At 35.6% G+C, this 13,811-nt stretch overlaps 1 protein-coding gene across 6 annotated transcripts in view; it reads right to left on the bottom strand.

The window, feature by feature from the left end:
• The window catches only part of lrriq1 (leucine-rich repeats and IQ motif containing 1), a 78,619-nt gene that overhangs the window by 24,370 nt on the left and 40,438 nt on the right, over positions 1–13,811 (bottom strand). For 2 of the 6 annotated variants that reach the window (XR_015514841.1, XR_015514843.1), the window contains 2 exons: positions 11,633–11,695; positions 6,158–6,307 (listed from right to left, as the gene is read on the bottom strand). Coding sequence is in view for 3 of the 6 variants with exons in the window: in XM_087293053.1 (XP_087149179.1) it covers positions 6,056–6,082; positions 6,177–6,307 (158 nt within the window). In the remaining 3 variants the exon portion in view is untranslated. Of the gene's footprint in view, positions 1–5,641; positions 6,308–11,632; positions 11,696–13,811 lie in introns of those variants that run through there. The other 4 variants (XR_015514842.1, XM_087293053.1, XM_087293052.1 and 1 more) reach the window with 4 other exon arrangements.

Here is a 13,811-nt window from a genome sequence, read left to right as displayed (position 1 = left end):
GACAGAAAATGAGTATACTCCTCATGCAACAGTTGATTCCTTTCAAGCCTTTTTCTCAAACCATTACACCTTTGTTTGGCAACACTTAAGTTGTTTGGAAGTACAACATCATCACTACGAAATGGTAGCCTCAGGCTATAATGACCATCCAGCATTTTGACAGAGTTCTTCATCATTTCCATAAATTGCAAATCCTCCCTTGACATCTCCTCTTTCTCGACAACAATTTCATTGAAGTCGTGATTATACTGATTTTGGAGCAATTCTTCAAGCCTTCTGATAGAAATCCTATTAACAGTAACAGAGGGTGTACCAGTTTCATCCTCACAGTTACTGCTTGCTTCTGAAAGTCCATTAACAACCCACCCCAGTAGGGTTCTAATGGCATATGGCCCATCGCCATAGCTGTTTATTATTTCCCAAGGTTCCATTACTTGAGATGCATTAGCTCCAATCAGTAAACCTATATTGGCTTCAATGTGAGGAATTGTTACTCTGTCCAGATATGGCCATTTGGAAATGTCCTCCTGCGTTACAATATTGTCCGAATTGACAGGCAGTTTCTTCTGTGTGTACACTTCAGGAAGAGAGAAAAACTTATTACTGTTGATACCGCATACCTCTAAACCAGTTATGACATTACAAGACACAGGCTGTTCTTGCCCCATAGTACGAAGATAGATGTTAATTTTTTTTCCTCCAATGTTAAGCTCATTCATGAGCTGCTCTGAACAAAATGAGGCTGAGCTCCCAGGGTCCAGAAAGGCATAAGTCTGAATTACTTTCTGACTTTTAACTGATTTTACTTGTACTGGAATAATTGAAAGCAAGCACTTTTCATTCCCGGCCCCTGTATGGCCACAAGTTTGGGTAGAGACTATGCTGCTCCTCTTTTCAGTGTCCTTTGCCTGTGGAATTCCAGCTGCCAATTTGCGATATATATGCAAAACTGTAGGATGCATTTGCTTGCAGACTTCACAGACAAGACGATTGTCACATTCTTTGCTTAAATGTCTAGATTTCAAACAGCTGAAACAAATTCCTTTTCCTTTCAAAAAGTCAATCTTTTCTCGTTGTGACTTCTTCTTTAAAACATGACACCTTTCCAAAACATGATTGCCTTGACATAACAAGCAAGTCTTGCTTTCATCAATCTTGCTCACAAAACGAGTTCCTTGCTGCAAGTTTTTAACTGGAACTGAGGCAACAACATTTGTAGCAAAACTGTTTCCCTTGAATACCTTACCAGCTTTGCTTGCAACTTGTTGTTTGTCTTGAATACATCCAAACACAGGATCAGAAACGATCTTTGCATGTCGTTCGATGAAATCAACAAGATGTGAGAAATTGGGTCTGGCTTGGATCAGATCCATTATCTCACAGGCCTTTTCTCGCCAACGTTCTCTCAACTTGAAAGGTAACTTCATTACAACAGTTCTCATATTACTTGGCATGTTGAGCTCTTGCATAAAAGAGATGTCATTAAGAAGGTTACAACATGAGCGCAAAAACAAGGAATACGCATATAACCCTTGTGCGTCCTCACCCTTTAACAAGGGCCAGCCTAAAGCTTTATCCATATATGCAGCAGCAACTTTAAAATCATTACCAAATTGCTCCTTCAGAAGATTCTTAGCCAATGGATAACCTATTTCAGGATCAAGATGTTGACAACTTCGAACCAGTTCTTTAGGTTGACCTGTGGTAAATTGCTCCAAAAAATACAAACAGTCCCTTTTATTGCGAGTTCTTTCCTCAACACCATGTTCAAATGCTCTCAAAAAGGATACATAATGAAGTGGATCACCATTGAAGAGTGGAATCTCTCTATTTGGAAGTGTGTGAGGTTGAGCTTGATGTACGAGATATGCAGTGAGCTCCTCCTGCTTTTTCAAAATCTCAAAAAGAGGTTCATCGTGAGATGGAAGAGGGTTTATAGCTTGTGTTGCCATACTGCCACTGGAATGTTGTACAAACTGACTTGAGTCCTGATGTTGATGAGTGCTGGTGCCATAAGTGTTCAATCCTCCTATGTGCTGCATTGTGGTTGATTGTGATGGGAAGTTAGAAGTAGCACAAACTGATTGTGATAGGAAGTTAGAGGTAGTGCCAGTTGGTTGTGATGGACTGCTGTTTTTAGCTCCAACTGTGGCCACTGATAGTTGACTTGTTGGTACATATTCAGTAGCTTGTGGATTTAATATTTTTCTTCTTGTTGAATCAAAAATTCCATTTCCAATCACATCCCTTGACGTTTGACTCTTTGTAACTTCCTTTCCTTTTGAATGAGAACTAACAGTACGTGAGCATTTGCTTTGGCTGCCAACAGTACTCAAAACAGCAAGTTTTGCAGTAGATGCTGCTATTTCAGCATCCAATTCAAGTTGTTCCTTCTGTTTTCTCAATTCCTCTTGCTTTGTTTCAATTGCATGTTTAGATTTCAATGCAGCGGCACGGGCCATAAGTGCAGCTCTCTCTGCCTCGGCCTGTACACGAGCTGATGCAGTAGAAGAATTACTACTGGAACTGTGCTTACTATAGTTAGTGGCACCCTTTGAAACATTTGAAACACTGTCCTCTGGGACGACCTCATCATTAATATTTGCATCAGTAACACCTTCAGTTATTTCCTGACATGTGTCAGATGTGGACAACCATAAATTGACATGTTCAATAAACTCATTTTTTGAAATCATTTTTGCCTTGTACCATATATCATGTTTCTCGATTTCATTATCAGGCAACAAAGTCAACAAAGATTCATGTGCTTCTTGAGCCTCCAAACATAACCCTTTGAATTTTTCAAATACACTTTGTACTTCATTCTCATATTCTCTGTTATTTTGCATCAACCTTTTAATAGTTTCTTTTATTTTGTCTGCTTTGTTCAACTTTGCTTTCCTAATTGCTTGCAATGATTGCAGTTTTTCCAATAAGGCCTTTGCGGTAAGTTTAACTGGCCTTTTTTGCCTTTCAGGCTCACTATCATCATAAAGCTCTTGTTTTGACCCAGCAGATTCTTCCTCATTTAAACACTGTTCCTCCATATTACCACAATTTCAGAACAACCATACAGTACAAAAAATTGTCCAACCCTTTGGCAACCAATGCATTGGATTTACGCTTGTTTTGTGTGCACACATAATAAATGGCCATTAAGTTCAGTTATTGTTGCAACAATGTACCTTTAAATCCTGTGTTGAATCACCATCCAATGCGAATCCAACAGGAACAACGAACGAAGTCCAACGCAACTAGAACAGGAACAGCAAACGAAGTCCAATGCAACTCTATCAGGAACAGCAAACGAGATCCACAGCAACCCCAACAGGAACTGCAATGAAGTCCAACGCCACTCCAACAGGATCAGCAAGCGAGATCCACAGCAACTCAAACAGGAACAGCAAACGAGATCCACATGGCTATCGGTCCCAAGTATAAATGTGTTCAAGAGCTGTCACTGACGTGAATTTATACTCACAGATCACTGGAAGCAGAGGTTTTTGACTTAATATAACAGCCTTCCATTGCTGTTATCGCCAGAAATGGGGGTGAGCACGTATTTCACGCGTGCAATCAGAGTCCATGCATGCTAAAGTTGTTTTTAAGAAGAATGTCTTTATTTGTGCAGGTGAATTAAACAAAGCCTCAATCTTTGCTTCTCCTTTCTTCTTTATCATGTCAATATAACATTCACTCCATGTATACACAGCACATATCTAAACACTGCTGTTTTCTGGCTAGCAAACAAATTACTCTGTGGCACGGTCAAAAACCGTGTGCTTTCCCATACCTGACGCTCTTCCTCGCTTACACAGGCACCTCAGTTATAGTTTTCAGTTAGTGACACCTAGTGGACAACATAAATCACTACAACACAAAAAATGGCTCCTACAAACATCTATGTTGATTCTGGAACAACATTTCAATCAGCTGAATGGAATGAATGGAAACGTTTACAGTTTACGTTAAGTTTAGGCTTATGGTTAGGTTTACACACATCTACATGTTTGTTATCTATATGAATAATTCACAGTTATGGTTGGGTTTAGGGGTGGAGAACAGGCATTTTCAAACAAAAAAAATTATGTTCTAGGACCAACATAAATGTTAATCCAGGATCGCATCGTACTTGGCAAAATCATGACATGCCAGGCTGAATTAGTGAAAATGGTAAAGTCATACACATGCTTATTGTGCTTTGTTTGGTTTGAAGATGAAAAACTGCAAGTGCAAAAGGTCTCATTCTAGCATAAACCACAGCGTTGGGTGTAGTTTTGTGATTATCCGAGCAGCAACTGCTGCTTTCTGTGTAAAACTCCATTGTCTTCTTAAGCGTTTATATGTAAATTGTCTGTTTATTTAGTAATTTTACATTGAAAGGTCAGAAAAAGTGCAAAATAATCAGAAGTGGACAGAAGAGACTGAAATTTGGAAATTCCTTAATTCGCAAAAATGTTTTATGCTTACTTGAGGTGGTTTTGGACTTGTGCAAAAAGAAAACGCATTTGCCGAATAAACTCTGACGTAGAGAACATTAGTGACTAATCAGCGGTCTTTATTATGCTTCCCTTGTTTACTGTTAGGGGGCTGCACGGTGGCGCAGTCGGTAGCACTTTCACCTCATAGCAAGAAGGTCGCTGGTTTGAGCCTCAGCTGGGTCAGTTGGCATTTCTGTGTGGAGTTTGCATGTTCTCCCCGAGTTTCCTCCGGGTGCTCTAGTTTCCCACACAAGTCCAAAGACATGCGGTACAGGTGAATTGGGTAGGCTAAATTTTCTGTAGTGTATGTGTGTGAATAAGTGTGTATGGATGTTTCCCAGTGATGGGTTGCAGCTGGTAGTGCATCCGCTGCGTAAAACATGTGCTGGTTAAGGTGGTGGTTCATTCTGCTGTGGCGACCCCAGAATAATAAAGGGACTAAGCTGAAAATGAAATAATGAATGAATGTTTACTGTTGGTTACTAGGTTACCAATACTACAGTCGGCTAATCTTAAAACTTCATGGAATGATTATTGCAAAGAGTGTGATTCTTAAACTGTGGAAATCAGATTCTATTCCTCAATTAAAGACATTGTTGACTTATGTCACTCAGATATTTCACATGGAAAGAGTCCGTTATTGAGTTATTGAAAATCCAACCATTTCTTTATCACCTAAACCAATATAATGCAGATTCTGGGCAGCAGTGTAATGCTTAACATGCTCACTACCCCTATTGACTGCCTTTGTATTTTCATTGAAACCGTTTATATGCCCAAATTGTGTTTTAATAATAACGTAATATTTTTATTTATCTATTTTTTATTATTATTATTACCATTATTTTCTTTGTATTAGCATGCTTATTTCTTGTATTATTATTTTTATGTTGTTTAATAATTATTGAAAAATGTAAAACTAGTAAAAACACTTGTTAAATGTTTTTTTTTTTTTTAAACGTGCACTTATGCACATTTACATTTAGGATTTTTTATTTTATTAAATTTTTTTTGCAAACTTAGAAAAATCTGCTTCACATTAGGATGGAAATACAGCTAATATATTCAACTGTTTGTGAAACTGTTTCAAAATACAAAAGATAAACTTTTTGCTTTAGATTCACTTATCACAGATTAGAAAATACACGTTTGAGAAGGAACCATGTCCAAACCAAATACTTTAATAAAAGTGATCTTTGATATAATAGTTTCATCAAATGCTATCATGTTATTTTGAGTTTTACAAACAATACAGTACAAGCAAATAAAAAAATAAAAGAGAAAAAGTCAATGAAAACAAGAGCGGGCTGGTTTTCATTGCATGTCATTGTCTGCATATTAAGCATGTCATTTGTAAATGGTTTCCACCCATTGCGTGGCTCGCTCTGCTCACGTTAAATGGAGTGATACTTAAAAGCAATACGTATCCTGTGACCGCCTGCAGATATTTGGGCTATATCTCATCCATTGCTTCTAATTCATTTGAGAAGAGAGGAAGCTGGATTTTAGTAAAAACAGCAGCTGCAAGGAATTTCAGCAGAGATCAAATGTGCATTGTAAGTCTTGTTAGAGGCTTATATCAACAAGACATCCATCACATTCTGAATACACACACGAAGGGCGAAAACAAAAGGAAAAACTGAATCAATATTATCTCAGAGCAACAAACACAAGATGATGTGGTTATCTTTTTGCTTGTTCGGTTTTGGCCCTCTTCTTTCCTCCACCCCAGCCTCCACTGCGCCGCACTGGATTGTCCCGAAATGAGATGCGTTCGTTTCGGATTGGGGCTGAACTGACTCTAGTGGGTGATGGCACTTCAATTTCTGTGAAGACAGATAAGTTCAGAATTTAAAATACACATCTATTAATGTTAATACACCTTCAGTAGAGTGACATGTCGGGTGTTTCCTACAACACAGTTCTTTCAAACAGACAGAACAAGCTTTTTATGTAAATGATGCAGTCCACGTGTAAAACCCATGGCTGTGCTCTAGAAGAAGTTGGTCAAACAGAAGGCTACTGTGCACCACACTTAATTTGTAATATTTAAAAACTGAAAACTTTTCTGCTTATTGTTTTATTAATAAATTTTGCTACCTCGGTATTTTCAGATTCTATATAAATATTTAGATACATTTATATTTTGTAAGCTGTTTGGACAGGACTGTGTGTAGGTATAGTGTGTCCACAGTCATATTGGTGTAATATAAAGACAATAAGCCTCTTTTTTTTAATTCCTGTCAATAAAATAGGATCCAAATCCCTCCTATTTTGAGGCCGACCACAACGCAATGTAGGAGTGTGGTTTCCCCGCCCAACCAATTGATTGACAGCTGTGGATGAACATGTCTTTGTAGTAATGTGTATAATCATATAAACAAGGCAGGATGTGCGCAAAGCAACCGAGATTAAAAGATCTGTTAAGCTCTCTGTGATCATCAATCATCATCAAATTTGATCAAGGTTGAGTTTTACAAGTTAAAAAACGTTCTTAAAACAGGGCATGTTTGTAAGGAATTACAGCGTTTTTATTACCACAACGGCCTGTCAGTACAATTATAAAAGAAGACGCTTCAATCCCGGTTTGTGGATGTTAAATCAGGTTTATTTTGTACATTAACATAAGCTGTGGATATTACTGTATATCCTGTCACATTTGCCGTGCAAAAACAGTGCAAAGTTAAATGCTTGTGCTGTGTGTGTGTGTGTGCATGCTTGAACTTTGTAACGACATTGTGTGGGACTCATCATTGCACAAAGGCTTGAATTAACTCCCCAACAAACACATCAAATAATAATTTGTAAAGTTCTTCCTGTAGTATTTCTCACAAATGTTACATGATATCTGCTTCCTTCATGTCTGTCACTGTGCTCTTTATCTGAGGCAGCCGAGGCAGAGATTGAGGCACACTCTGATAGGCACGTGGGAACAGTGCGCGGGGAGAACTAGCATTAAAGGCACAAGCAACAAAAACAACTACATAGTGTTCAGAGAGGAAAATTCTACTAGTCTGAAAGTTTTAATAAATAATCTGATGGGTGTTTTGAGCTGAAACTTTACAGACACATTCTAGAGACACAAAAGACTTATCTTAAATCTTAAAAAAGGGGGGTAAAATAGCTGCCCTTTAATTTTTTTTTTTATTGTTTGTAGTAAAAATAAATGATAATGACAGAGGCCCAACATGTATTCTGCATGTACGAAATCAAAATCCTGTCAAATTTGTAATGCAGATTTTTGGAACTGGTCAAATGCAGATAAAACATTCTAAATTCTTTTATTTGTAAAAAAAAAAAAAAAAAAAAAAAAAAAAAAAAAAAACTTTCTAATTGAAATGAAAACATTCTGTCTTGTAAAACCATAATTTAAGCAATGTTTTTTTTAAATACTAAAAAAAATTTTTATTTATATTAAAATAAATATTTCATATATTTGCTTTATTCCATAGTTTAGGGGGGGAAATCCTTCTTACATCTACTATATTTGTCATGTGTTATTAACAATTCAGACACAACCAATTGAATTGCCTATTTGACCTTTAAGGCTTAATCGTGTTGATCACATGATGTAAACAAGTCAGAATCTCAGTTTCGAACATAACTCAGTTAAAGTTAGACCTTATAAAAAGTTAGACCTTTTAAATATAGCACCTTAAAAATCATAGGTAAAGGCTTTACAAATGCAGTAACTTTGCAGCAAACACACATTTAAGTTTCTACAACATTTGTCTTCATTTGTTCCTTGCCTCTGTTGCTTGAAGTTTAAAAAAACACATGTCTGCCCTCAATGGATATTAATGGCACTTCAAACCCTACATGTTTATATTCAAACAGACACGACTTCTGTGTGCTGATATTTAATAAAACGGCCACACACTTACTTAACCGCTGTGACCAAACAAATTGTTTTCAGCCATTTTGCTCCCATTACCTTTTTTAAAAAGGGCAAAAAATGAGGCACCGGGAGATTTCCTCTACACACATAATGAAAACGTTTATGGCTCCCTAAACTGCTCTTTATGGCTCGGCCCCAGTAAGTAGAGGGTATCTTGTTGCATTAAAGCTAAGTAGTATTTATAGAGACCTTACTGTAATTGAACATAGTACTAAGCACTCATGACCGAATCGCTCACGCTGATCCAATTCAAATGACAAGAGGCTTATGACGGGGTTGGGAAAAATTTGTATTACTGTATGTTTGCTGATAGGAAATAAAACATTCCTTTTCCGAAAATGTGTATTGATATGAGTGAATTACAGAGGAATGGCATTTTGCATGCAAACCATGAAATTAATTATCTATAAAGGGATCTTACATAAGAGCTGTCTTTGATCTGCAGAATCGCCAGCTCCAATAAATCACCTATAAATACCTCCATGTGAAAGACATGATTCAGTCAGTCATTCAGACAGCCAGTCAGTCATTCAGACGGTCAGCATCCTCGTGGATTTCATTTTCAAATCATCATCAGAATCCAATTTAGCTTCGTTATGCCAGACAGTGAAAGCCTTGAGAGCTGGACGTGACTGTGTGAATGCGCTGAGCTCTGCTTGTGCTTTGTCAGTGCTTCAGTGTTTGAGACAGTGCTGTCAGAGGAATCTCACTGAATGAGAGATTATTCCTCACTTCGTCCCCTCACTGACCTGAACATCTGTCTATTGAGCTGACAATTTTAAATATCATTTAGTGTAACAATAGATCTTTTAACAAAAAAATCTAGTCAGGCATATTTAGATTAAGAATCATTTGATGACATATTAAACGATTCTATTTAAGGATCACAGTGAAATTTATTGTCAATTTAAATCCTATTACTTTGTCACTATCCTTCAACAACTATTTCAGCAAAGAAAGTTTTAAACATTTAAAACGTAAAAACATTTAGTATGATTAATTTTTTGATACATTTTAATGTTTCCTTTTTACATAAATAAATGCTGAATGGCAATAGAACATTATTTCATCCATATTTTAAGTTTACAGAAACATCTTAGTGGATCTTATTTAATATGATTTCATGTGCAGTTGAAATCTGAAATATTAGCCACCCTTTTTATTTTTTCCCTATTTTCTGTTAAACAGGAGCATTTTTTTCAACACATTTCTAAAAATAATAGTTTTAATAACTCATTTCTAATAACTGATTTATTTTATCTTTGCCATGAAATAATATTTTACTAGATATTTTCGAGACACTTCTTTACAGCTTAAAGTGACATTTAAAGGCTTAACTAGATTAATTAGGTTACCTAGGCAGGTTAGGGTAATTAGGCAAGTCATAGTATAACGATGGTTTGTTCTGTAGACAAATCGAAAAAATATAAAGCTTAAAGGAGCTAATAATATTGATCTTAAAATGTTTTTTTTTTATTTAAAACTGCTTTTATTCTAGCCAAAATGAAACAAATAAGACTTTCTCCAGAAGATTATCAGACCTACTGTAAAAATGTCCTTGCTCAATTAAACACTTGGGAAATATTTAAAAAAGAAAATAAATTTAAAGGGGGCTAATAATTCTGACTTCAAATGTATATAAAATTACATTTGTTAATGAATTTCTATGCATTTCCCTTATTTAGCAACTATAAATCAAAAATATAAACAAAAAATAAAAATTTATACAAAAATATTTATATAAATGAGTACACTCTAGTTTAAAAACAAATATAGGTAATATATTTTGATGCAGTTGAACAAAACAGATATATTAAATGGATATACTTATTAAAATACTACTTTAGTCACTGAACATTTTTAGAAACAGAAAGATAATGCATTTAAACTCATGCAAAATATTGCAAAAAAAAATTCCAAATTTACAACAATATTTTAGATATTTTTTGTTTCTTCTGATTTATGTAATATTTCGCTAACATATAGATTTGGGCTACTAGCTTTTGGACCATTAACGTAAGTTATTTTGTTAGATTAGCTCAAGATTTGACTTCAGTACTGACTAATCTGATGTATTTTCACAATTCTAATAGTTTAAAGCATCCTATAGACGTCGACACAGTGCTTCAGTGGTTAACACCATCACCTTACAGCAAGAAGGTCGCTGGTTTGAGTACTGGCTGGATCAGTTGATCTGTGGTGAGTATGCATGTTCTCTCTGTGTTCGCATGGATTTACTCCGGGTGCTCCGTTTTCCTCCAAAGACGTGCTATAAGTTAATTGAATAAACTAAATTGGCCGTAGTGTATGTGTGTGAATGAGTGTGCATGGATGTTTCCCAGTACTGAGTTGCAGCTGTAAAGGCATCTGCTGTGTAAAACATATGCTAGAAAAGTTGGCGCCCCCTGATGAATAAAAGTATTAAGCTAAAAAAAAAAAATGTATGACCCTATAGACAATCTACATTTAAATGAGAGGTTTGTGAGGGGTGTACTCATTTATGCTGAACACTGTATAAGTGAAATACTAAATCATATATTCTATTGCTAAACTTAACTTAAAACCGTTAATAATGTCAGACAAAGTGGAATCTCAGAAAATGAGCTTCATCTGAAAGGTAGATTTATTTGATGACTTATATACTGATAAATGAATATGCACATTGCCATCTTAGCCTAAGTATTTAGTTAGCAGTAAGTAGCAAGTATTTCATAATAATTTTTAGTCCATACTTCCCTCATCTTATAAATACATAATAACATGTCACAGATCACAAATGTTCAGACATAATCGAATATCAGACAAAATCAAAAATTGTTTATCTATTCATCAAAAGTTCTAGGATCAGAGTTTGTCCTACCTGCATAACTGCAAAAAACAGTAGCACAATAATTATTTTAAACATGTTTCACTAATCTATATGCAAATACGATCATGCACACTTTTTAAACAAAATGTCAAATTTTCCCAAAATGTGAATAAAGTGTTTTTCAATCAAGCTTTATAGAGCAGCCAACTCTAGTATTGGTAACCGACAGTAAAAAAGGCAAGCATAATAGAGACAGCTGTTTAGTCACATAGTGTAATGTTCGCTACATCAGAGTTTATTCGGCAAATCCATTTCCTTTTTTTAGAGTATAGTGATGTGAAATGTCTTTCAGAAGAGTGTGATGGTGTAATGGGTGATGAAGTGAGTCAGATGATGTATGTGTGTGTGTGTTCATCAGTGTCCATCATGTGCTTGATTCCTTACCCTCTGCTCTCGGTGTGCAGTATTTGATTTGGCACCTGATCCACATGATTTAACCTCACATCCCTGTGTGAAGTGCAGAGTTTAAACATTCTTCCCTAATTATTCCCATCCCTAAACAGCTAAAAATTATTACCGAGATAAATCATAGAGAGACAATGCTCTGAGGATCTCCAGAAAGCTGGAGAAGAAAAGTAGTGATGGTAAAAATGTTTTATATTTAAGTATTTAATAGTATATACGCTCAACGGCCACTTTATTAGGTAAACCTTACTAGTATTGGGTTGGACACCCTTTTGCCTTCAACAAGGTACTGGAAATATTCCTCAGAGATGTTGGTCCATACTGACATGATAGCATTGCACATTTACAGCAGATTTGTCGGCTGCACATCCATGATGCGAATCTCCTGTTCCACCACATCCCAGGGGTGCTCTATTGGATTGAGATATGGTGACTGGGAAGGCCCTTTGAGTATAGTGAACTCATTGTCATGTTCAAGAAACCAGTCTGAGATTATTCATGCTTTATGACATGACGTATTATCCTGTTGGAAGTAGCCATCAGAAGTTGGGTGAACACTGTGTTCATAAAGGGATGGATATGGTCAGCAACAATACTCTGTATTTTGGTGTTGACATGATGCTTAATTGGTACTAATGTGCCCAAAGTGTGCCAAGAAAATATCCCCCACACCATTACACTACCATCACCAGCCTGAAACATTGATACAAGGCAGGATGGATCCATGCTTTTATGTTGTTGATGCCAAATTCTGACTCTACCATCTGAATGTCACATCAGAAAGAGACTCATCACACCAGGCAACATTTTCCAATCTTCTATTGTCCAATTTTGGTGAGCTTGTGCAAATTGTATGGTTATTTTCACTGGATATTTTCTCTTTTTTGGACCATTCTTTTCAAACCCTAGATAAGGTTGTGCGTGAAAATACCAAAAGATCAGCAGTTTCTGAAATATTCATAACAGCTCATTTGGCATCAACAACCATGCCACATTCAAAGTCACTTAAATCATCTTTCTTCCCCATTCTGATGCTCGGTTTGAATTGCAGCAGATCATCTTGACCATTTCTACATGCCTAAATGTACTGAGTTGCTGCCATATAATTAGCTGTTTAGAGATTTGCGTTAATAAGCAGTTGTACTTAATAAAGTGGTCGATGAGTGTAAATGAACTAGAGAGGAATTTCTCTACTTTCCTAAAACTTCTTTGTTGTTTTTTTGGCCACAGATGGTTTTAATGTTAATGCGACATTTGCATACTTCATAAACTTCATAATTTTATCAGCAAATCAATATTTGAAATGCAAACTGCCCGGTTAAACAGTAATTACATTATAGTCCAATATAATCAGACCTGGCAAGAACAGAAATTTACATGAAAAGTTCATGCAGAGAACAGCGTTTTAATTTTCCATGAAATATTATAAAATAAGCAGCAGAACATTTTCAACATTGATATTATTTCAAAAGTTGTCTTCGTTTAGCAATGGTTCTGAATAATCAGTTGACATTGAAAGTTGGAGTTGTAAAAAAAGCATTTTGTGTCTGTCCATACATTTAAGTCAACTCTGTTACTTCGGCTATAAAAAAAAGAGTATAACAGTCTTTAAATCACGATAAAAAAAGCGTGTGACTTGCTCCAAATGATGACATTTCCTCTGGTAGGAAACTCTGGAAAGCATTGAGGCATGTCATTTATTTTTCTCTCAATAATTTTTACAAAATGTTTAGAAGACACTAATATTATATACTTCATTATTTTTAACTTTGTTATTCTAATATATCAATAAATTTCACATTCAACTTTTACAAAACTACAATGATTTGATGAAAAATGCACAAAATGGTGCAAAATGGCAAGTCTGGTTGCGTTTCAAAAAGTTTAATGACAATCTAAACAACAATTAGGAACAGATTAAAACGTTTCTTATCACATTCAGGCAGTGGCAGTATTTTACATCAATAAGGAATTTAGTTTATTGTAAATTTTACATTTGTTGTAAATGTCAGACCAGTTTAGGGAAAACTAATGGAAAACGCTTCAAATGTACCTGAAATTTTGGAATAAGTCATGTGTGTGGGTGTAAATTTATTTTAGAATTTCTTATTACTATTTATTTTTACTTCATTAATTAAATGTATCTTTATTTAAATAG

The sequence above is a fragment of the Danio rerio genome, chromosome 18 (genome assembly GCF_052040795.2).
Source record: "Danio rerio strain M-AB ecotype USA chromosome 18, GRCz13ab, whole genome shotgun sequence".
Taxonomy (NCBI): Eukaryota; Metazoa; Chordata; class Actinopteri; order Cypriniformes; family Danionidae; genus Danio; species Danio rerio.
Note: the sequence above shows the minus strand (reverse complement) of the source record. Positions and strands in the feature narration are given on the sequence as shown.